We start from the raw sequence: 26,285 nt of genomic DNA on the forward strand, positions 1-26,285 counted from the left end.
ATTCTAGCTCAATGATTTGATCTGTATGAACAGTATGCAAGACAAGCTATTCACTGTATCTTGGTACATGTGACAACAGATTCAAAATTCTTTAAGCAACACACATCAAAGTTGCTGGTGAACGCAGCAGGCCAGGCAGCATCTCTAGGAAGAGGTGCAGTCGACGTTTCAGGCCGAGACCCTTCGTCAGGACTAACTGAAGGAAGAGTTAGTAAGAGATTTGAAAGTGGGAGGGGGAGGGGGAGATCCAAAATGATAGGAGAAGACAGGAGGGGGAGGGATGGAGCCAAGAGCTGGACAGGAGATTGGCAAAAGGGGATACGAGAGGATCATGGGACAGGAGGTCCGGGAAGAAAGACAAGGGAGAGGGGGAACCCAGAGGATGGGCAAGGGGTATATTCACAGGGGGAGAAAAAGGAGAGTGAGAGAAAGAATGTGTGTATAAAAATAAATAACAGATGGGGTACTAGGGGGAGGTGGGGCATTAGCGGAAGTTTAGAGAAGTCGATGTTCATGCCATCAGGTTGGAGGCTACCCAGATGGAATATAAGGTGTTGTTCCTCCAACCTGAGTGCGGCTTCATCTTTACAGTAGAGGAGGCCGTGGATAGACATGTCAGAATGGGAATGGGATGTGGAATTAAAATGTGTGGCCACTGGGAGATCCTGCTTTCTCTGGCAGACAGAGTGTAGGTGTTCAGCAAAGCGGTCTCCCAGTCTGCGTCAGGTCTCGGCAATATATAAAAGGCCACATTGGGAGCACCGGACGCAGTATATCACCCCAGCCGACTCACAGGTGAAGTGTTGCCTCAATTGGAAGGACTTTTTGGGGCCCTGAATGGTGGTAAGGGAGGAAGTGTAAGGGCATGTGTAGCACTTGTTCCGCTTACATGGGTAAGTGCCAGGAGGGAGATCAGTGGGGAGGGATGGGGGGGACGAATGGACAAGGGAGTCACGTAGGGAGCGATCCCTGTGGAAAGCGGGGGGGGGGGAGGGAAAGATGTGCTTAGTGGTGGGATCCCGTTGGAGGTGGCGGAAGTTACGGAGAATTATATGTTGGACCCGGAGGCTGGTGGGGTGGTAGGTGAGGACCAGGGGAACCCTATTCCTAGTGGGGTGGCGGGAGGATGGAGTGAGAGCAGATGTACATGAAATGTGGGAGATGCATTTAAGAGCAGAGTTGATAGTGGAGGAAGGGAAGCCCTTTTCTTTAAAAAAGGAGGTCATCTCCCTCGTCCTAGAATGAAAAGCCTCATCCTGAGAGCAGATGCGGCAGAGACGGAGGAATTGCGAGAATGGGATGGCGTTTTTGCAAGAGACAGGGTGAGAAGAGGAATAGTCCAGATAGCTGTGAGAGTCAGTAGGCTTATAGTAGACATCAGTGGATAAGCTGTCTCCAGAGACAGAGACAGAAAGATCTAGAAAGGGGAGGGAGGTGTCGGAAATGGACCAGGTAAACTTGAGGGCAGGGTGAAAGTTGGAGGTAAAGTTAATAAAGTCAACGAGCTCTGCATGTGTGCAGGAAGCAGCGCCAATGCAGTCGTCGATGTAGCGAAGGAAAAGTGGGGGACAGATACCAGAATAGGCACGGAACATAGATTGTTCCACAAAGCCAACAAAAAGGCAGGCGTAGCTAGGACCCATTTCCAGTACACAAGTGTAAAGGGGAACGAAATACAGTAATTGTTCCTCCACTTCTGATGCAGCATCGAAAAGCACAATAATATAAAGGTCACAATAATAAAAAACACAATAAATATATATATGTAAGCTAGTATGTCCATAAAGTGACACTAGGCATGGGAGTGACTGGCAGGAAATGATAAAAGTAGTGGTGGAGGGGTGGGTTAGTGATGGAGGTGTTGATCAGCCTTACTGTTTAGGGAAAGTAACTTTTTGAGTCTGATTGTCCTGGTGTAGATGCAACGTAGCCTCCTCCCTGGTGTGAGTGGGACAGACAGTCCACAAACAGGGTGGGTGGGATCCTTCATGATGTTACTGGCCCTTTAACCAACACCTTTCTGTCTATATGTCCTTGATGGTGGGTAGCCTGGTGCTGGTGACGCATTGGGCAGTTCTGACTACCCGTTGCAGAGCCTTCCTGTCCACTGCAGTGCGGTCGGATGCTCTCTACTGTGCACCTGTAGATTGTTATGAGTGTAGATGTGCACAGTCCAGCTCTCTTCAACCTCCTCAGAAAGTAGAGACATCGGTGAGCTTTCCTGACTGTGGGACCATGAGAGGTTGTGCGAGATGTGCCCTCTGAGGAGTCTGAAACTGCTTGCTGTTTCACCAATGTAAAGAGGGGCTTGAGTGGTGCAAGTTCTGATATTAAATCAATTCCAGTACCAATTGGAAATATTTGGAGTTGCAGTAATGTCGCAGCTAGCATGATGCTTTATGGGTCGGAAGATCAAGGTTCAATTCCCTGATGCAATTCAATTCACTGTAAGGAGTTTGTAAGTTCTCCCTATGACCGCATGGGTTTTCTGTGAGTGCTCTGCTTTCCTCCAGCATTCCAGAGACGTGTGGGTTAGGGTTAGTGATTTGTGGCCGTGCCATGTTGCCACCAGAAGTGCAGTGACACTTGTGGGCACATCCTTGGACTGCAGTGGTTGTGATGCAAGTGATGTCCTGTATGGCAAATAAAGCTAATGTTAATAGAGTCATAGAAAAGTACAGTGCAAAAACAGGCCCTTTGGTCCATGCTGAACCGTTTAAACTCCCATCGACTTGCACCTGGACCGTACCCCTCCATACTCCTCCCATCCAGGTACCTATCCAAACTTCTCTTCAACATTGAAATCGAGCTCGCATGCACCACTTGTGCTGGCAGTTGGTTCCACACACTTATGACCCTCTGAGTAAAGAAGATTCCACTCATGTTCCCCTTAAACATTTCACCTTTCACCCCTAATCCAGGACCTCTGATTGTAGTCCCACCCAATCTCAGTGGAAAAAGCCTGCTTGCATTTACCCTATCTATACCCTTCATGATTTTGTAGACCTCTAACAAATCTCCTCTCAATCTTCTATATTCCAAGGAATAAAGTCCTAACCTATTCAAATTTTCCTTATAACTTCAGTCCTCCAGACCCGGCAACATACTTGTAAATTTTCTCTGTATAGTTTTTTCCTGTAGGTAGGTGACCAAAACTACACAAAATACTCCAAATTAGGTCTCACCAATGTCTTATACAACTTCAACATAACATCTTATTCCTATACTCAGTACTTTGATTTATGAAGGCCAATGTGTCAAAAGATTTCTTTATGACCCTATCAGCCTGTGATGCTGTTTTCAATTAATTATGGACCTGTATTCCCAGATCCCTTTGCTTTACCACACTCCTCACTGCCCTACCTTTCAGTGTGTAAGCCCTACCCTGTTTGGTCCTACTGAAGTGCAAAACCTCGCACTTGCCTGCATTAAATTCCACCTGCCATTTTTCAGCTATTTTTCTAGCTTGTTCAGATCCTGCTGCAAGCTCTGATAGCCTTCCTTGCTGTCCTCTACACCCCCCAATCTCGATGTCAACACATATTTGCTGATCCAGTTGACTACATTATCACCTAGATTGCTGATGTAGATGACAAACAACAATAGACTCGGTGCTGATCCCAGTGGGACTCCACTAGTCACAGGCCTCCAGTCAAAGAAGCAGCCACCTACTACCACTCTGCCACTCTGTGGCTTCTCCTACAAAGCCAACGTCTAATCCAGTTTACTACTTCATCTTGAATGCTGAGTGACTGAAACTTCTTGACCAATCTCAAATGCCTAGCTAAAGTCCATGTGGACACCATCCACTGTCTTGCTTTCATCCACTTTCCTGGTAACTTCCTTGAAAAAGTTTGATTAGACATGACCTACCACACACTATCCCTAAACAATCCCTGTCCATCCAAACACTCATTTTTTCTGGACCTTTGGAATACATTCCAATACTGATTTCAGGCTGAATGGCCTATAATTTCCTGGTTTATTTTTAGAGCCTTTCTTAAATAGTGGAGCAACATTAGCTATCCTCCAAACCTCACCTGTCACTGAGGATGATTTAAATATCTGTGCCAGGGCCCCTGCAATTTCTGTACTTGCCTCCCACAGCATTCAAGGGAACACCTTGTCAGGCCCTGGGAATTTATCCACCCTCTGTAAACTGCTCAGGGTCCATGACCTCGCTACTCTTTTGCCTCACTTCTATATACTCTGTCCATCTCCTGAGTACATACAAACACAAAAAAATCCATTCAGGATTTCCCCGTCTCTTTAGGCTCCATTTATTTTATTTATTCCCCGTCTCTTTAGGCTCCATTTATTTATTACCATTCTGATTTTCCAGAGAACTAATTTTGTCCCTTGCAATCCTTTTGCTTTTAACATATACAGAGAATCCCTTAAGACTCTCTTTAATCTTGTCTGCTAGAGCAGCGGTCCCCAACCACCGGGCCGCAAAGCATGTGCTACCGCGCTGTGAGGAAACGATATGATTTGGCGATATGAGTCAGCTGCACCTTTCCTCATTCCCTGTCACGCCCACTGTTGAGCCATTACGCACGCGAGCTCATTACCCACGTGTCATCCATGTCAGCGCGGGAAGGAGATCAACTCCTCCAGCTTGCAAATTACAGCGGGCTGAAAAGTATGTTTGACATAACATCTCTGCCAGCATTCTGGATCAAAGTCAAGGCTGAATATCCTGAGATAGCCATGAAAGCACTGAAAATGTTGCTTCCATTTCCAACATCATATCTCTGCAATGAATGCAACGAAAACTAAATTGCGGAATAGACTGGACATAAGGAACCCCTTTCGAGTATCGTCGTCTCCCGTCACCTTTCGATAGGACCGTGTTGTTGCAGGGAAACAAGCCCAGGGCTCCCACTGATTCAGCGATATTGGTGTGTTGCAATGATTTTATATGTTCATATGGGGAAAATATGCGCTGTGTGTTTAATATCCAAACGTTACTTAAAATATAATGATGCTGTTGACTTACTTATATAACCATATAACAATTACAGCATGGAAACAGGCCATCTCGGCCCTTCTAGTCCGTGCTGAACGCTACTCTCACCTAGTCCCACCGACCTGCACTCAGCCCATAACCTTCCATTCCTTTCCTGTTCATATAGCTATCCAATTTTTCTTTAAATGATAATATCCAACCTGCCTCTACCACTTCTACTGGAAGTTCGTTCAACGCTTACTTCAAGCTCCCCTGATAATTGACTTTTCACTATATTCATTCAAGGAAAATATGCGCTGTGTGTTTAATATTAAATTCGTTAGATAAACCCTTTTAGAAACAAAATTGAGTGTATTAGCCACTTATCACCTATATTCCGGTCGTGATTAACCCCCCCCCCCCCACCCCGGAACAGAATCGCCAAAAACGATTTGTAGAGAAAAATCGGCATGTACGCGCATGTGCACTGGTGCCCGCGCACGGCTTCATGGACATTGTAGTCTTAACGGGGTAAACCCAACATATTGGACTGCTACTCTTGTCCGTCGGCAACCCTATCGCACCATCCTCCCCCTCGCCAGTCGGCCGGTCCGCAAGAATATTGTCAATAATAAACCAGTCCGCAGTGCAAAAAAGGTTGGGGAGCTCTGTGCTAGAGCAACCTCATGCCTCCTTTTAGCTGTCCTGTTTTCTTCCTTTGCATTCTTTTGCATTTCTTGTACTCCATAAGTACCACATTTTTTCCTACTTGCCTATACCTGCTATGCACCTCTTTTTTTTCTCTTAACCTGTGCCTCAATATCTCTTGAAAACCAAGGTTCCCTACACTTGCTATCTTTACCTCTTATTCTGGCAGGCACACGTAAGCTTTGTACTCTCAAAATTTCATTTTTGGAGGCCTCCCGCTTATGAATACACCTTGGCCAGAAAACAGCTTGTCCCAATCCACACTTGCCATATCATTTCTGATACCTTCAAAATTGGCCTTTGCCCAATTTAGAATCTCAATCCATGGACCAGACCTATATTTTTGCATATTTACTTTGAAACTAATGGCATCGTGGTCGCTAGATGCAAAGTGTTCCCCCGCACAAACTTCTGTCCCCTGCCCTGTCTCATTCCCTAACAGCAGATCCAATATCATCCACTCTCTCTTTGGGACTACTGCATACTGACTAAGGAAACTTCCCTAAGCGCATTTGACAAATTTTATCCCATCGTCTTTTTATAGTATGGGATTGCAATAGTCTGCGATTTCTCTACAGATTTGTTCCTCTAAATCTCGCAGACTGTCGGGTGGTCTGTAATATATCCCCCTTAACACATTAACCTGGTCACACCTTTATTATTCCTCAGTTCCACCCATAAAGCCTTACTCGACGAGTTCTCCGATCTGTCCTGTCTGAGCATTGCCATGACATTTTCCCTGACCAGGAAAGCTACCCCTCTTCCTATAATCCCTCCCACTCTAAGCAGTAGAGTCCCAGAAGATTGAGCTACCAGTCTTGTCCCTCCTGCAACCAACTCTCATTAATGGCTACAATGTCATAATTCCAGGTGATGATCCATGCCCCGGGCTCATCTGCCTTTCCTACAATACTACTTGTATTGAAATATATGCAGCTCCGAACGTTAAAGTTCAAACTAAATTTTATTATCAGAGTACATATATGTCACCACATACAACCCTGAGATTCATTTTCCTCCGGGCATACTCAGCAGCTCTTTAGAATACTGACTACAACAGGATCAATGAAAAATCAACCAGAGTGCGAACGACAACAAACTGTGCGAATGCAAATATAAACAAATAGCAATAAATAATGAGAACATGAAATAACAAGATAGAGTCCTTAAAGTGAGATTGTTGGTTGTGGGAACATCTTAATGGATGGACGGTTGGGTGTAGTTATCCCCTTTTGTTCCAGAGCCTAATGGTTGAGAGGTAGTAACTGTTCTTGAACCTGGTGGTGTGAGTCCTGAGGATCTTGTACCTCTTACCTGATGGCAGCAGAGAGAGAGAAAAACATGGCCTAGGTGGTCAGGATCTTGGATAATGGATGCTGCTTTTCTACGGCAATGTATCATGTAGATGTGCTCAATGTTTGGGAGGGTTTTACCCATGATGTACTGGGCCAAATCCTCTACTTTTTAGACCATAAGACAAAGGAGCAGAAGTCGGCCATTTGGCCCATCGAGTCTGCTCCGCCATTTTATCATGAGCTGATCCATTCTCCTATTTAGTCCCACTCCCCTGTCTTCTCACCATAACCTTTGATGCCCTGGCTACTCAGATACCTATCAATCTCTGCCAATACACCCAATGACTTGGCCTCCACTGCCGCCCGTGGCTACCAAATAGTTTTCCATTTAAGGACATTGGTGATTCCATGCCAGGCTGTATTGTAGCTGGCCAGTACACTCTTCACTACACATCTAGCAAAATTTTTCATGTCATACCTAATCTACACAGACCCCTAAGGAAATAGAGGTGCTGATGTGCTTCCTTCGCAACTGCATTTACATGCTAAGTCCAGACCAGTTCCTATGAGATAGTAACACCCACGACTTAAAGTGGCTGATCCTCCCCACCACGATCCTCCGATGAGAACTGGTTCATGAACCTCTGCTTCCCCTCTCCCGAAGTCTACAATCAGTTGCTTGGTCTTGCTGACATTGAATGAGAGATTGTTGTTGTGACACCACTCAGCCAGATTTTCCGTCTTTTTCCTGTATGCTGATTCTTCATCCCCTTTGTCACGGCCCACAACAGGGGTGTCATCACTAAAATTGAGTATGGTGTGAGAGCTGTACTTAGCCTCATAGTCATAGGTATCTTTGTGTTATTACACAGTCGTTAGTTGCACCATGCTCGACCTCAGGATTCCTGATTTTGTTTGAGGTCCTAACAACATTTGTCTTCACAACCTCTCCACTGTCTGTTCTGGCACTCTGGTTCCCATTCCCCATGCAGCATTCACAAACCTTCCTACTAGGATATTAGTCTCCATCCAGTTCAGGTGCAAACCATCTCTTCTGTACAGGTCCCACCTTCCCTGGAAGAGAAACTAATATTCCAAAATTCTGACACCTTCCTCCTTAGCTACATATAATCTTCCTGTTTCTAGCCTCGCGAGTGCGTGGCACAGGTAGCAATCGTCAGATCACAAGTTTGGAGGTGCTGTCCTTTAACTCAGCACCAAACTCCCTGAACTCAATTTGCAGAACCTCATCACTCATCCTACCCATGTCATTGGTACCTACATGGACCGTGACCTCTGGCTGTTCACTTAAGAATGCTGAGGACTCGATCCGAGATGTCCCAGACCCTGGCACCAAGGAGGCAACATGCCATCCGGCAGTCTCGTTCTCGTCCACAGAATCTCCTTTCTGTTCCCCTAACTAACAGTTCCCCTATTGCCACAGCTCATCTCTTCTGTACCCTTCCCTTCTGAGTCACAGAGACCTGACTGCTGTGATTTTCTTCTGTTGGGTCACCCCCACCCTCCTGACAGTTGTTGAGGGGGGTGGCCACAGGGGTACTCTGCACTGGCTGTTTAACCCCTCTACCCGCCTGTCTGTCACACAGTCCCCTGTAACCTGTACCGTGGATGTAACTGCCTCTCTATATGTCCAACCTATCACCCCCTCAGCCTCCTGGCTGATCCCTGCTAACTCCCCGCTCTACGTGAACAGCTACATTGCCCAGTGTGAGGCTAAGTAATGCACTGTCCCTCCTTGGTCTGTCTATATACTGTCAAAGTTTTAGTAAGGTACTGCATTTCTATAGTATTTGCAGTTTATGAACTTGGAGCATTCTGAAGCTGTTACTGTGAAGAAACAAAAGAAATTCTGCGGATGCTGGAAATCCAAGCAGCACACACAAAATGCTGGAGGAACTTGGCAGGCCAGGCAGCATCAATGGAAAGGGTTCAAGCTGAAACCCTTTGGCAGGACTATTGAAGGGTTTCGGCCCAAAACATCAACTGCACTCTTTTCCTCCATGCTGCCTGGCCTGCTGAGTTCCTCCAGCATTTTGTGACTGTCAGTGAAGTGCGGTTTGAAGAACAGTACAGGTCAACTTGCCTACGATGTTTTGCTGACCTTTTAACTTGTTTCAAGATCCAACTGGCCCTCCCCTCCTACATGGCCCCCTATTTTTCCCATTTTTCTTTCATCCATGTGCCTACCTAAAAGCTTCCTAAATGTCCCTGACATATCTTCCTCTGCCCCCACCGCTGACAGCACATTCCACGCACCCAGCACACTCTCTCCTCCCCCCTCCCCCCCCCCATTACTTTTCTCCAATCACCTTAAAATTATGTTCTCTGTGAAGCGGTTCTGGCTGTCCACTCTCTCTGTTCCTCTTATTACCTGTATACCTCTATCAAGGTGTTGGCGCACCGTCTATATTGAGAGTGGCTCAGCTGTGGGGTCACTGGTTCAGCTCTCAGCTTGCATACAACGTGAAACAGTACAGGCCTTTCAGCCCACGATATTATGCTGACCTTTTAACCTACTCCCTTCCCTCCCACATAACCCCCCCCCCAATTTCTCTTTCATCTGTGTAGCAGCCTCTTAAGTGTCCCTAATGAATCTGCCTCTACCAAATTTGGCAATGTAAACACAAATATTTCGAATGTCTTTTTTTTGCCTGAGGTTAGTCCCAGGGTTAACCTCATTGGAAGTGAACTTTCTCTGTGTGACTATAGAAGGATTCATTTTTTTGTTTGTCTAAATGGTGGGTTTATTTGCTGGGAACGGCTCTGTAAATAATGTTGGTGAGAAGTACAAAGGGTTTATTGTCAGTTTTTTTTTGGAGGGGGGGACATGGCTCTGATCCTCAGACTGGTTAGCAATTCACTGAGCTGTTTAGAGAATTAATGGCTGTTGTCTAGTGACTTGAATCGAGGCCATCCACTGCAGCCTGTCCAGAGGATTAGTTATCAAGTCCTGCACTTCAGGTCTCGGAGTATTTTGTGCGAGCTCGGGAGATCTGGGCTTCTGTGCACATACGTCACCAGAAGCTATAACAGAGGTTCAAAGAAAAGGCAGGGTAGGGAGTTGGGGGGGGGGGGGGAATGTTGGCTTGTATGTTAGAGAGTGCAAGACAAAAAGAAGGAAATTATATTTCAGTCATCTGCGGCTTTGGTCAAAACTCATCGGGGGAACTGTGATTACCACGCTGCCCTGGAAGGCTCGGGATAGACTGAGGCCAGATTTCCTGGGATCAGTTTCCAATCTCCGGATATCTAGCAGAACTTCACAGTCGAGTTTGCTGCCATGTGCACAAGTACAGGGGTATAGAGAACTTTCTTGCTGCAGCATCAAGGCATGTAACATCATGTCAGCAACATTCACAAAGAAAGAAGCTATACACAAGTTTTCAAGAAAGGTCACAGTTAGAACAAAAAACAAACTCAATTTTGGTGCAACGTGATCAAATTGTTGCTAAACTGGAGTGAGTTAGGGTTTTGCCGGTCGGTTCAATGCATTCCTGCTTGTCATGGAATGATTTCTAAGGTGAAGAACACTGCGGGCTTTGACAGGCCAAATTACAGCTTCTAAGGTTCAGAGATGCCTAAAATCATATGCAGGTTGTTTTGGTCATTGTAGAACAGCCTCACGCAACATGCCGAAGGAACTCAGCAAGTCAGGCGGCGTCTATGGAGGAGAATGAGCAGTCAACATTTCGGGCCAGGACCCTTCATCAGAACGGAAAGGAGGGGCCTAGAATAGGAGGTGAGGGGAGGGGAAGGAGTAGAAGCTGGCACGTGACAGGTGAGCCCAGCTGAGGGGGAAGGTAGGTGCATGGGGGAGTGGAGCACAACCATCTACACCATGGAGGACAACTCAAAAAGACAGTGCGTCAAGAAGGTGGCCTCCATTATTAAGAACCCTCGCCATCCAGGACTTGTCCTTTTCTCGTCAATACCACCTAGAAGTTCGAAAATGCATACTTAACTTTTTAGGATGAGCTGCTTTCTCTCCACCTTCATATTTCTGAGTGGTCCATGAACACTACCTCGCTATTTTGCTCTATTTTTCTAATACTTATTGTATTTTTTTCTTTTTTTTTTGGCGTGTGCCTGCGTGCATGTGAGTCTGTGCGTGTCCTTGCGTGCGTCTGTGATGATGTCTTTTTCATGGCTTTTACAAGGCGCGGAGCGAGAGGGAGACTGTGTGGAGCGCCACTCCTCACACAGACATTTTCACAGTATTTTCCCTTTTCCCTCGACACTCAACCCGGCACGGATGGAAAGCGTACTCAGGAGCGGACCCGGCTGGTTTCGAACCCGGGAACCTCCGCTCCCAGGTTCGGTACCGATGTCATTGCCCCACCAGCCGGCCCACTTATTATATTTCTTATTGTATTGTGGTGTACCACTGTCGCAAAATTCAAAACCTGTCAGAGAAAATAAACCAGATTCTGATATTATAGAACACGACAGCACGAAGCAGGCCCTTTGACATCTAGTCCATGCTGAACTGTTTTGTCTAGTCCCTCGCAGTCACATCCTGTGCTGACAGGCAAGTGCAAGGTTCAGTCTCGCTGAGAGACCTTCCGATTTCAGCCAGCACTGAACTCGACTTCCCATCCAAAGTCCAAAGCACAGTTGATCTATTGATCATTTTAAACGAGATAGCGATACATGGTAATGTTGCCATAAAATTTGTTGCTTTATAATGAAAGCTCACCACTAATACAAAGGATAGAGAGACAGTTGGTAAATTGGTTTATTATTGCATTGTGTTCCAAGGTACAATGTATCTCAGCCATGCAGATCATTTCATTACAACAGTGCTTTGAGGCAGTACAAGGGAAGCAATGCAGAATGAGGGGTTGCAGTTACAGAGAAAGTGTAAGCAGTAAGGTGCAAGACCACCGTGAGGTATATTGTGAGGTCAAGAGTCCATCTCATCGTGCTAGTGGGCTGTTCAGTACTAGCAGAGTGCAGATTAGAGAGTCTTGTGAGCTAGGGCTTTTCTCTCTGGATTTAGGGAGGATGAGAGGTGGCTTGATAGGAGTGCACAAGGATTCATTGGACAACCGGAGACTTTTCCCAGGATGGAAATGGCTTTTATAAGGAGGCATAACTTTAAAGTGTTGGGAGGAAAAGATGGGGAAGATGTCAAAGGTAGGTGTTTTTTAACACAGATTAGTAGATGTGTAGAATGCACTGCAGGGTCAGTGGTAGGGGCAGATTAATTAGGGACGTTTAAGATAGTCATACGTAAGCACATAGATGAATGGAAAGATGGGAGGGTTTGATTGATCTTGGAGGAGGTTACCACATTGCTGTACTGACGAAGGGTCTTGGCCCGAAACATCATCTGTACCTCTTTCTAGAGATGCTGCCTGGCCTGCTGCGTTCACCAGCAACTTTTATGTGTGTTGTCTGCTCCTATGTATTATGGTTTTATGATAAATATGATTTTGAGGCACAGGTATAATAAAGAACTTGCAACAGCATCACAGTCATATAGATGAAGAGAATACACAGAAAATATAAATTATACACAGAATTACACCATACAGTGACAGGGAAACCTGTGGAAAAACAACACCTTATTGCAAAGGAAAACAAATACAGGACTGAAGACAAGTCCGTGGTGGTGCAAGAGGAGGTCAGTTGAGTGCTGTTGCTGAGGTAGGGTTTGGGTTGTACAGATTGGTTCAGAAACCTGGTGTTTGTGGGAAAGTAGCTTTTGCTGAACCAAGGGAGCTGTATTAGGCCATTCGGCCCATCAGGTCTGCTCTGCCATTCCATCACGGCTGATTTATTATCCCACTCAACCCCATTTTCCTGCCTTCTCCCAGTAAACCTCTGACGCCTTTAATAAGACCATTATGCTGATCTACGTTCCCATCTCTCTAGCGTGAGACTCAAACCCACAACCTCCTGGTCCAGAGGAGAGAGTGCTACTGGTTGACTCAGGGCTGACATCATCATTGCTGTGATTTAATAAACTTCAATGGGAGCTCCTTTTGCCCAGGCTCATTACCAGGGGACACTTGCACCGTGGGAGTGGGGGTTGGGGTTGCAGGGAGCATCTCTGAAGGAACAGTGGATAATCGAGTTCCCAATTAGATGAGGCACTAGCACACTGACCTCAGTAGAACAATGCCTTACCAGTCTCTTCTAGCACTAGTTAGTGCTGGTGTGTGTCTGCAGCTGTTCCTCAGGCATACTGACAGCTGATTGCAGACTCAGCTTCTGTCAGTTTAATTTCATACGTGTATGCAGTTGCCTATCTGTGTCAACACCTTTCAGTAATTAATGTCTGCAGGGGAACAGGACTGAGAACACTGACTACTGATGTGTCAAAGCACCAAGTGAATGGTGCCCAGGAAGCTTTGATTTTTAACCCTTGAGATGACCCCAGGGCTGTTTTAATTTGTTTCAGTATAACTTTTTTGAAGGGTTAGATTGAGGTAAGACATGGGAGCAGAAATAGGCCATTTGGCCCATTGAGTAAGCCTCTCCATTCTATCAAGGCTGATCTATGTTCCCTCTCAACCCCATTCTCCTGCCTTTTCCCCGTAACCTTTGACACTCTGACTAATGAAGAACCCATCAACCTCCACTTTAAATATACCCAGTGACTTGGCCTCCACAGCTGTCTGTAGTGATGAATTCCACAGATTCACCACCCTCTGGCTAAAGAAATTATAGTTAATGAGCTTCTGTCTGTAGTGCTATACCATTGAGCTGGTGATGTGAGTTCAAATCCCACCATGGTATCTCTAACGTGTGGTATTCATTAAAAAATTATTTGATTTATTGAGTGACAAATCATTGGATTGTGCTAAAGAAAAGTCTGCTTTAGTGGAGAGTATCTACACTGCCTGGACTGCACTTTCTCTGTAACTGTAACACTATATTCCACATTCAATTCCCAACCTTTTTACTCTGTCATCTTCCCCCTTTCTCCCCAGTTCTGAAGAAGGTACTCGGCTTGAAACGTCAACTGTCTGTTCGTTTCCATAGATGCTACCCGATCTGCTGAGTTACTCCAGCATTTTGTGTGTGTAGCTTTGGATTTCCAGCATCTGCAGAATCTCTCGTATTTATGATTTGCTGCTCCACTGTAAAATCTCTTTGAGGGATGCCTATCCTGAAAAAGGTTTAGATTTCTTCGAGTGTTCAGTGAGACCCTCTCTCACTGTTCCCCCCTGCACCTTTTAACTAACTCTCTTTGCCTCCCCCCCCCCCCCCACCACCTTTTTATTTTGGCATCTTCTCCCTTCCTTTCCAGTCCTAAAAAGTCGGCTTGAAACATCGACTGTTTCTTCATTTTCATGGATGCTACCTGATGTGCTGAAGGATTGTTCTGTATGGATGTCATGCCAAACAAAGCTTTTCACTGTTTACGCGACAGTAAGCCAATTACCATATGTGACTTCAAACCCACCCAAGTGATTATTCTGAGCATGGCATTCAGTTTTAGGGCAATGGGTTGGGGGAAGGGTAAATGCTAGTGGTGCCAACAGGGTACATTTTTTCCCACAAACTTTTCAGATTGTCTTTTTAGAATGGGTGATCAAAGTGCTTGAAGCTGTTAAATTCGGAATCAGAATTATTTTTACTGACGTATGATGAGTCCTGTTGAATGGTCTCAGACCAAAAATTTGACTGCTTATTCCCCTCTATGGATGCTGCCTGACTTGTTAAGATCCTCTAGCATTGTGTGTGTGTGTATGCGTGTGTGTGTGTCTGAAGCTTTCCAGCATTGGCAGAATCTCTTGTGTTTATGGCGTGAAATGTGTTGTTTTGCAGCAGCAATACAAGGCCAGACATAAAATTGACTACAAATTACAGAAATACACCCACAGTCCGTTTTTTAAAAAAAAGTTAGCTAGTGTTCGTGGGTTCATAAACCATTCAGAAATCTGACGACAGAGGAGAAGAAACTGTTCATAAATCACCAAGTGTGAATCTCCAGGCACCTGTACCTTGCTAGTAACAAAAAGAGGGCATACTCCCAATGGTGAGGGCCCTCAGAGGTGGGGAGGGTTGTGCCCGTGACCAGTTTGATAACCTTTTCAGGCGAGGCATCAAATCAAGGATTAACTTTATTTTACATTTTTATATATATTTGTGGTAGAAATTTGCTGTGCTGCGTTGGTCAAGGCATGACATGCAGCAAAAAAAAACGACATTCAGCAATTGTACAGAATCCAGACATTATTACTGAACAACACACGCGAAATGCTGACGGAACTCAGCAGGCCAGGCAGCATCTAGAAAAAGTGTACAGTTGACAAAGGCTTTTGGCCCGAAATGTCGACTGTACTTTTTTCCATTGATGCTGCCTTTTGTTGCTGTGTTCCTCCAGCACTTTGTGTGTGTTGCTCGGATTTCTACCATCTGCAGATTTTCTCTTGTTTGTGATTATTACTGAGCAAAAAGGAGTGCAGGGCAAGCCTCCAAAACATGAGGCTGTGACCACCATCTTCACTCATCCTCAACGTAGAATTGTTGAGGGTAATGCAGTGTACTTCTGCAGGGTTTTAGATAAGGTTTCATATAATTGGCATGGCGGCAGACCAGAGCATGTGGCGTAGGAGGGACAGAATGGATACTAAATTGGCTTTGCAACAGGCAACAGAGCATGGTGAAAGTTTGTTTCTTGGACAGGAGGAAATTCAGTAATGCTGTGTTGCAGGGGTTAAAAGTTGGAACTGTTGCTTTAATAACCTAGACTTGGGAGTGCAAGCAACAATTTCTGAATTTGCAAAACAACACACAATTTGCATTATAATAAGCGGAAAGAGGGACGGTAACGGCAGCAGGATATAAATAGGCTGGTGGAATGGGCAGGTGTGTGGCAGCTGGAGTTTAATGTCAATGAATGTGAGGTGATGTATCTGGAATTTAGCAATGCAGCACGGATTTCAGGCTTCTGTACCTCCTGCCCCGATTGTAGCAGCAAGAAGATGGCTTGGCCAGGATGGTGGGAAACTTTAGATGATGGATGTTGCCTTTTTGAGGCAGCGTCTCCTGTAGATACTGCTGATGGCGGGGGGGGGGGGGGGTGGTGTGTGTCTGTGATGTATTAGATAGAGCCCATTACTCTATGTGGATTCTTGAGTTCCTGTGTATTTGAGTTTTGTAATCCTAGAAGTTCCCAATCTTTGAAGGTGCAGTCTTTGCCCCAGCTCCCCCTCCAAATCTTTGGCCATTGATTGAAGAGAATGGGACACTGACTGATAGAGTGACAGAATCACAACCAGGTTCATTATCACTGACATGTGTCATGAAATTTGTTGTTATTGTGGCAGCAAAACAGCGCAATACTATAATGCACAAACCCGAGGAAATCTGCAGATGCTGGAATTTCAAGCAACACGCATAAAAATTGCTGGTGAACGCAAGGGTCTGACGAAGGGTCTCAGTCCAAAAGGTCGACTGTACCTCTTCCTATAGATGCTGCCTGGCCTGCCGCGTTCACCAGCAATATTTATGTGTGTTGCAATACTATAATACTTCAGTCCAGATGAAAGATCTCGGCCCAAAATATGGAATATTTATTCCTTTCCTTGGATGCTGCTTGACGTGCAGTTACTCCAGCATGTTGTATGGGTTGCTATAATACTCTGATGGTGGAAGGGAGACTCTGTATCTTCAGATTTCTGATGGTAGTAATGAGAGGAAAGCATATCCTGGATGGTGGAAGTCCTTACTAATGCATGCCATCTTTTGGGGCATCGCCTACTGAGGACGCCCTTGCAGGTGGAGAGGCCAGTGCCATGATGGACCTGGCTGAGTTTATAACTCTGCAGGTTTTGCATTGAGCATTGGTGTCTCCCGTCTTCATACCAGGTGGTGATGCAACCAGTTAGAACGCTCGAGGTAGGGATCTGCTGTACCGAATTTCCTCAAACTCTTAATGAAATATAGCCTCTGGAGTTCCTCCTTCGGGATTGCCTCAGCATGTTGGGCACAGGATAGGTCTTCAGAGATATGGACACCCAGGAATTTGAAACTGCTCACCCTTTGCACTGCCGAACCTTCGAAGAGGACTGGTGTGTGTTGAAGAAAACAGGATGAGTGACTTGGTGATGGTTGTGAACGGGAGAGAAGGTTCGACTTTTTCCATGTTGTAACAATTGAGTGGCATCATTACTAAATTGGCAGGTTGCTGATGCACCTTGTCGAGTGTTAGTGGGGGGAGCGTTCAGTGGGGGATGGGACCAATGGGTGTGTTCTGAGAGCTGCTATTGACTGATGAGCTGATTGCCCTCCCACTGTGTTGTAAGAAAACATGAGACAGTGTTAGCATGTGGCGCCTTCAAAGCCAGATGGGAAAAGGAGATTAGATTCCTCAGTTTGTGCCACCCCTGCACTCACAGTGGCACATTAGTGTTAGTTAATGAATAACACAGCGGCAAACACTGACAGGGCTGTGGCTTCACTAGGAGTTGAACTCTCGGACATGCTGAGTTTAAGACAAAAAGGATTCCTCCCCCTGTCTCTATAGATTCACTGTGCACATTTTTTTTAAAAAAGTGTCAGCCCTTCTATTACTCAGTTTTTATAATCATCCTTACTTTTTTTGGGAATGAGCTCATGGTTTGATTTAATCACAAAGCAAAAGAGATGGAGCAAGTTCCGTTTTACTCTGGGAGCGGTGGGTGCCTGGAATGCTCTGCCGGGGGCAGTGGTGGAGGCAGATGTGACAGAGACTGTTAGACCCAAGAATATGTGGTGAATGGAGGGATATTGTCTAGGCAGAAAGGATTAATTCAGTTAGACATTTAATTACTAGTCAATTAGTTTGGTACAACTTGGTGGGCCAATGGGCTTGCTCCTGTGTAAAGTTCAAAGTAAAACTTATTATCAGAATACATGTATGCCAACACATACAACCCTGAGATCTTTTTCCTCCTGACGTACTCAGCAAATCTACAGAAGAGTATCTGTGAACTGTGCAAATGCAAATATAAATACAAGGGGTAATTGATAAATTCATGGCCTAAGGTAGAAGGAGTCAATTTTAGGAAACCTAGCACATTTATTTTTCAACATAGACCCCTTCTACATCTACACACTTAGTCCAGTGGCCGTGGAGCAAGTGGATCCCTTCTTTATAGAAGTTGGTGTCTTGGACCTCCAGAAAGTGGTCCACAGCAAGGGTGATTGATAAGTTCGTGGCCTACAGTAGAAGGAGATCAGTTATACAGCTCTTGTTACATGCACATGTAGTTCAACTCTTTGAGTGATTATGCAGAAAGTTTGAAGTAAATAACTCATCTCCTTCTACCTTAGGCCACAAACTTATCAATCACCCCTCATAAGTAGCAATAGGGTGAGATCATTGTTTGTGGGAACACTAGGAATAGAATGAGTGTAGAGGAACTTCAAGAGTCTGATCTTTGAGGGGTAATAACTGTTCTTGAATCTGATGGTGCGAGGCCTGAGGCACCTGTATCTTCTACCTGATGTCAGCAGCAAGAAAAGAGCATCGGCTGGCTGGTGAGGATCTTTGATTATGGGATGCCAGTTTTCCATGGCAACATTTCATGTAGATGTGCTCAATGTGCACAGTTAAGATTATAAAGATTACTTTTAAGATATAAATTCGATTTATTTGTCACAGCTAATTGAAGCGTAGTGTGAGATGCACTGTTTGTAACAAGGATGTGCCGTAGGGCAGCCTGAAGTGTTGTCATGCTTCCAGCATCAACATTGCCCTAACCCTAACGCCCACAACATACTAACCCTGACCTGTGCATCTTCGGAACGTGGGAGGAAACCTACGCAGTCACTGGGAAAACGTACAAACTCCTTACAGACAGCATTAGGAATTGAACCGCAGTCTTGTAGCTGCCACTGTAAAGCATTACATTAACTGCTACATACGTACTGTTCTACGTTCTAAATACACTTAGTTGGAAAATAAGAAATAAAAATGGAATGCTGGAAACACTTATCGGACCAGGTGGGCAGTGTCTTTGGAGAGAGAATTGGAAGTGAAGTGTCAGATTGTTGGAACTGAGTTTTAAAGATATTTCTGTTCTTTCTCCCTGCTTTAGAGACCCAAGACCAACAAATCAAAGAGTCAACAAGCACGTCAACAATGATGTCAACTTGCGTATTCAGAACCTGACCATATTAGTCAGGCACATAAAGAACTACTACCAGGTACGTGGCTGCACCCAGCTTCCTGCCTACTGTGGTTTTATCTTTAGAAGGGATTGAAGATACTAGTTCTCTCTGTTCACTCACCCTTGCACAGCTTCTCTCTCAACCCCCAACCATTTCCTGTTGTGCCGCTTGTCGTCATTTTGAGACTCAATGTGTCTATTTGCTGGTTATTTTTAATGAGCTGGTGTTTTTTTTTAACAGACCACGTTTGTCACCCAACATTGTACAGTGTGTTGACTAAATTATATTACTGAAATTCACTGGTTACTTGAGAAGCTTTGTGTATAGGATTACATCTCCATAGCACTCCCTCGGGCAATATAAATGTGTGCCATCTTAGAGATATCTTAAGATACAAAAATTTATCTGTAGGGGCATGTCTCTGCAGGAGTGAACTGAAAGGTCACACAGAGCTGGTGTTCAAAGTAATAGGTGATTGATTAAACACTGGTACGGACCAGGAGACCAGCCAAGGCTCATTTATCTGAGAATGAATTTGGTACAACTTTTACATTCTCCATTGATGAGATTACTAGTAAAACTACATTTTGATAACAGGATGTCACTACAAGAAGACTTAATCAGGTAACAGACTAGGTCCCGATTACAAAATAAAATGATTATCCACAGGTCTACCAATAAATCCAGTTTTCAATTACAACAATGGTTGCACACTGCTGCATTCCATGTCTGTACTTCTAGGCTTTGTCTGCATTTCCCTGTTAACACATCAGCACAATCTGCATCCTTATTTACTAGTTATTAGCCCTTGCTATTCTCTCCTCTACACCATCTCCATCACAATTTCCCTCCCCCAAGGGAAGGGGAAATATGTACCCATCTTTGAGATATCTTAAGATCCCTTAAGATACAAGAGTCCAAACACAAAATGCTAGAGGAACTCAGCAGGTCAGGCAGCATCTATAGAGAGGAATAAACAGTCAATCTTTCCGACTGGGACCTTTCATCAGCAGCAGTGGAGAAAGGGGGTGGGGAGAAGCCAGATGGGGGAGGGGACAGAATGCAAGCTGGAAGGCGATAGGTGAGACTGGGTGAGGGTGTGGGAGGTGGGGGTGGGTGATGTGAGAAGCTGGGAGAGGATAGGTGGAAAAGGTAAAGAGCTGAAGAAGGAGAATCTAATAGGAGAGGAGAGTGGACCATGGGCGGAAGGGAAGGAGGAGGGGCTCTAGAGCAGGTGGTGGGCAGGTGAGGAGATAGTTTCTATCCTCTAAGAGAATATAAAGGGATGCTCTTCTTTGAGCTATCTGAAGGTCTCTTCAGATTCAAAACTTTATCGAAAAGAATGGTCTCCATTGCATGTTTCCTTTTCCTAAGGGAATATAAAATTGTGCCCACCTCTTGCCATGGAGAATAAGAGGCCCAGGGTCATGTTCCAGCAATTCTGCTTCCTGGATGCCTGCGACTTCTGTACAGCCTGGAGTCTCAACTTTCTCCCAGTGCAGAAGATCAGCACACAACAACAAAGCCAGTTCAGGAGGAGTAACTGAATGAGGGATTTATAGTTCTCCGGAGTATGGACTATGGGGAGAGACCTTGTATATCTTCTGTTTAGTCTTCATCGTCTTTGCAAATTGTCATGAGGTGACTTGCTGGCCAAAACCCTCTCAGAGCGAGGACTCCGTTTTCACTTGTAGTTGGGACTCATGCTGGCATCTTTGTTGCTCAGAATCAATTGTCAGTTACTTACTCTTCTCAGGCTGGAGGAGCAACACCTCATATTCCATCTGGGTGGACGTTGATTCCTCCTATTTCTGGTAACTTCTCCCTCCTCTCCCATGTCTCTTTTTCCACTCCCCATTCTGGCTCTCCTCTTATCGCTTCTCACCTGTTCATCGCCTCCTCTGGTGCCTCTCCTCTTTCCCTTTCTCCTATGGTCCACTCTCTTCTCTCATATTCCTCCTTTTTCAGCCCTTTACCTTTTCCACCTATCACCTTCCAGCTTTTTACTTCATCCCTGTCCCCCACCCAACCACCTTTCCCCACACCTGGTCTTGACTATCATTTGCCAGTTTGTATTCCTTTCCCACCCACCACCTTATTCTGGCTTCTTCCCCCTTCCTTTCCAGTCCTGATGAAGGGTCTCAGCCTAAACGGTCAAATGTTTACTCAACTCCATAGGTGCTGCTCGACCAGCTGAGTTCCTTCAGCATCCTGTGTGTGTTGCTCTGGATTTCCAGCATCCGGAGAATCTCTTGTCAGATACTTTGCCTTGCGTTGGATGAAACCAGGACCATTAGTGTTGAAGCAAGCAGTCAAGAAAGAACTCACTGAGGGATTAATGTGGGAGTTCGGGAAGCAGCCTGAATTGTTGCTTCATCGTTGTGGTATTTTTATTTTTACTTAGCGATACAACATGGACTAGGCCCTAAGGGCCCTTTGACCTTTGCTGCCCCAGCAACCCCACAGCCCCAATTAACCCTAAGCTAATCACGGGACAATTTGCAATGACCAACTAACCTATGTGGTAGGTCTTTGGATTGTGGGTGGAAACCGGAGCACCTGGGGAAAGCCTGTGCATTCCACGGGGAGGACGTACGGGGACTCCTTACAGAACGGCACTGGAATTGAACTCTGAATTCCAGAATGGCCCGACCTGTAATAGCAGTGCACTACCCGCTACAGTACTGTACCACCCACATACCGTGGTGTGTGTTGTTGAGAGTCCCGGGGCACATTTTCCTCTGGATATTTGAAATAAAGCCTGAAAATGTTCAAGTTTATTGTTGTCATAGGCAGATACATACAGGGTATAAATGTTATAAAGTTAACTTAAAGTATACAACTTAACTTAAAGTTAACAGGCTATAAAGTTAACTTACTACAGCAGCACAGTGGATTACAATATGACAACAAATATAAGCTAATGTAGACTTAAATTGGCATATAGGCATCCGTTAGTCTCGTGAGACCATGGATTTGCGCCTTGGAAGGTTTCCGGGACGCAGGCCTGGGCAAGGTTGTATGGAAGACCAGCAGTTGCCCATGCTGCAAGTCTCCCCTCTCCACACCATTGATGTTGATCAAGGGAAGGGCATTAGGACCCATACAGCTTGGCACCAGTGTCGTCGCAGAGCAATGTGTGGTTAAGTGCCTTGCTCAAGGACACAACATGCTGCCTCAGCCAAGGCTCGAACTAGCAACCTTCAGATTACTAGACGAACGCCTTGACCACTTGGCCACGCGCCAACGTAATTGGCATAAATTATCCAGAATTTATGTGTTTGAAAATGAACAATAAAACAATGAGAGGGCAACACACACACACACACAAAACACTGGAGGAACTCAGCAGGTCAGGCAGAATTCAAAGAGACTCTGCAATGGAGCAGCAAACCATAAGCACCTGATGAAGAGTCTTGGCCTGAAACATCGACTTTTTATTCTCCTCCGTAAATGTTGCATGACTGTGTTCCTCCTGAATTTTAGGTGATACACAAGACCAGGTGAAGGAGGGAAGGTGGGTGGGTGGGGAGAGGGATGAAGTAAGAAGCTGAGAGGTGACAGGTTGATTGGTCAGGGTATGAAGGGATTCAGAGCAAAGGCAGGAGATTGGGGCTGGAGGAAAATTGGGTCAGCTGTGATGAAATGGCAGAGCAGACTTGATGGGCCAAATGGCCCAATTCTGCTCCTATATCTTATGGTCTTATGGTGACACCAGTGAGAGGGAAGGTGGGTGGATAGCGGAGGGGCGGGGGATGAAGTCAGAAGCCGTCAGGTGATTGGTGGAAGAGGTAAAGGGCTGAAGAAGGAGGAATCTAATAGGCGAGGAGAGTGAACCATAGGAGAAAGAAGAGGAGGAGGGGAACCAGAGGGGCGGTGATGGGCAGGTGAGGAGAAGAGAAGATCTGAGAGGGTAACCAGAATGGGGAATGGAAAAAGAGAGAAGGGGAAGAGGGGAAGAAATTACTGGGAGTTAGAGAAGTCAATGTTCAGTGGTGATCACACCTCAAAAAGGAGTTATGATATTTATAGAGCAGTTTTGTGTTGTCGAGTCTGGGAAATGTTACTGGAATGCTGGTCTTGTTTTCTGAAGGTGCACAGTGTAATAAAATGACTGTGATGATGTCCTCATGGGGCTGGGCACAAGTAACTGGATAATCAATGGGAAGTAACAAAGCCTCAGTGTTTACCATTGCTCCAAGTGGCTGGCTGCTTAAATGGCTTATTTGCATTCTGGAAGTCTATAATGAGACTGATGCTTCTATTATGAAACTGTTGTTTGCAGGAAATTGCTGCTTCTGGTTTGTTAGTCGCTGTGTTGACTGCTTGGCATGCCTCTTCCTCTGTGCAGACAGCTGTAGCCACATAATTGGAGTAAAGAGATCGGCTCGGCCCATGCATGCTGGCACTGGGATCTCACATCGAAGAGCTTTGGAGTTTATTCCACTTCAGTGAATTCCATTGGGTTCAGTGCCACAGTTAACTCAGCATTTGTGGGTTACCAAGTTTATTAGGGCTAAACTTTTCCTGTCATAATTAAGATTAGTTTTCCATCCTGTAAAGGTTCACATCTTCCAACCTTTCCGGCAGGAGACCGATGTCATAAACAAGGAATTACCTTCAAATCTCTTGTTCCTACTCACCTTACAGAACTCCTCCTATAAAGTCAGAGTCATATAGCATGGAAACAAGCCTTTCAGCCCATCTGGTCCATGCCAACTAGGATCCCATCCAACACACATAAAAGCACGAAAGGTCTCGGCTTGAAACGTCGACTGTACCTCTTTCTAGAGATGCTGCCTGGCCTGCTGCGTTCACCAGCAACTTTGATGTGCGTTGCTTGAAATTCCAGCACCTGCAGATTTCCTCGCGTTTAGGATCCCATCCAAGCTGTTCTGTTTGGTATTGGTTTATTATTATCCTATGTACCAAGATGAAATGAAAATCTCGTTTTACTGTGCATAATATATGTACAGATCCGATCATTACACAGTGCAGGATAAAGTGCAACAGATGCTGAAAAACTGCACTGCAGTTAAATTATAAAGTGCAAGATAACAATGAAGTAAATTGTGAGGTCACGAGCCCATCTCACCATACAAGTCCGTCCAAGAGTACATGCTTTTGGATTTTGTATCTCCTGCCTGAGGGGAGAAGAGAGAATGCCCAGGATGTGTGGGGCTCTTGATTATGTTGACTGCTTTACTGAGATAGCAAGCAGTTTTTGTTTCGATGATAAGATCAAGCACAATATACCCAGCTGCTGAAAACTAACGAAAAAGTGCAATGTAGGTAAATGATAAAGTGCAAGATCATAAGATTATTTGGCCTGTATCCCTCTAAACCTCTCCAAGTACCTGTCCAGATGCCTTTTGAACATTATACCTATTATTTTGATATTCAATAAGATTATAAAGCCGATCTTGACCACAGCTCCACTTGGCCTCCTTGGGATTTGTGTTCTTTCTCACTTGTGTCTAGTAAGCAACTATTGATCTGAGTTTTAAAGAACTAGTTGAGTTGACGTCACATTCTTTGAAGGAATAAACAAAATCAACATTACTGGTTTAAGCAAGATGCAGAAAATCCTGGCAAAGCTCAAAGTCAGACAGCATTTTAGTCATAGTGCATTACAGCACAGAAACACGCCCTTTATCAAATCTCCCCTTGTGCTCCTGTGTTTCTGGGGAGAGAAGAGGGGGTAGGTGGGGCCTTTTATGTTGACTGATTTTCTGAGGCAGCGAGAAGTATAGATGGCGTCTGTGGAGGAGAGGCCGGTTTCCGTAATAAAGGCTGGTTCTGTCCTGCTCTCTTGTGAGATATTCAGCTGGCAGCGTTTCTGCTTCATCCTCTTCTGCTGTGAAACCCAGATTATGTTCCACCTTCAAAAGTGAGAAGCTATTTAGTCATTTCACATCGACTTCCTGTGTAATAGATCTCTCAGAAGCACAGTTTTAAGCCGTTTGTGGCTCATGGCATTTACCCTGTAAACATATGCTAATGAGCTGAGAAGCTTTTACTGAGCCTCTCTTTTTCCCCAAAGTTCTAAAAGTTCAAAGTAAATTTATTATCAAAGTACGTATATATCACCATATACAACACTGAGATTCATTTTTTTGCGGGCATACTCAATAAACAGGAAACAGAATCAATGAAGGACTGCACCCAATAGTGGAGACAAATAACCAATGTGCAAAAAACAACAAACTTTGCAAATATAAAAAAAAGAAATAATAATAATAAATAAATAAGCAATAAATATCAAGAACGTGAGATGAAGAGTCCTTGAAAGTGAGTCCATAAGTTGTGGGAATAGTTCAGTGATGGGGTGAGTGAAGTTATCCCCGCTGGTTTAAGATCCTGATGGCTGAGGGGTAATAACTGTTCCTGTACCTGGCAGTGTGACTCCTGAGGCTCCTGTACCTTCTTCCTGATGGTAGCAGTGAGAAGAGAGTGTGATTTCGGTGGTGGAGGTCCTTAATGATGGATGCTGCTTTCCTGCAATAGTGCTCCGTGTAGTTATGCTCAATGGTGGGGGCACCTTTACCTGTGATGAGCTGGGCTGTGTCCACTACTTTTTGTAGGATTTTCCATTCAAGGGATTTGGTGTTTCCATACCAGGCTGTGACGCAACCAGTCAATATATTCTCCACCACACATCTGTAGAAGATAGTCTAAATTTTAGATGTCATGCTGAATCTTTGCAAACTTCTAGGGAAGCAGAGGCTTTCTTTCTAACTGCATTTAAATGCAGGGTGTTGGCTCAGTGATGTGAATACAGCATGTTTTCTGCTGGGGAGGATGGTGAGCTAGTTATACAGAGTTGTAGAGCGCTGCACACAGCAACAGGCCTTTTGGGCCGTCTAGTCTATGCTGAAATGTTATTGTGCCTGGTCCCATCGATCTGCACCTCCATAACCCTCCCATCCATGTACGTACCCAGACTTCGCTTAAATGTTGCAGTCAAACCTGCATCCACTACTTCCACTGACCACACCCGCAGCACCCTCTGAGTGTAGAAGTCCCACCCTTGGGTTCCCCTTAACCCGTGACCTCTAATTTTAGTCTCATCCAACCTCAGTGGAAAAAGCCTGCTTGCATTTACCCTATCAATACCCCTCATAATTTTGTATACCTCTATCAATTCTTCCCTCATTCTCTTACGCTCCAGAGAATAAAATCATAACCTATTCAGCCTTTCC

At 45.0% G+C, this 26,285-nt stretch overlaps 1 protein-coding gene across 2 annotated transcripts in view; it reads left to right on the top strand.

Annotated features, from left to right (window-relative positions):
* Positions 1–26,285, top strand: part of ccdc88c (coiled-coil domain containing 88C) — a 256,545-nt gene that overhangs the window by 13,031 nt on the left and 217,229 nt on the right. Inside the window, exon 3 of one of the 2 annotated variants that reach the window (XM_072272687.1) lies at positions 19,011–19,119. In XM_072272687.1, the coding sequence (XP_072128788.1) occupies positions 19,011–19,119 (109 nt within the window). Of the gene's footprint in view, positions 1–19,010; positions 19,120–26,285 lie in introns of those variants that run through there. The other variant, XM_072272697.1, reaches the window with a different exon arrangement.

The sequence above is a fragment of the Mobula birostris genome, chromosome 1, assembly GCF_030028105.1.
Source record: "Mobula birostris isolate sMobBir1 chromosome 1, sMobBir1.hap1, whole genome shotgun sequence".
Classification (NCBI taxonomy): Eukaryota; Metazoa; Chordata; class Chondrichthyes; order Myliobatiformes; family Myliobatidae; genus Mobula; species Mobula birostris.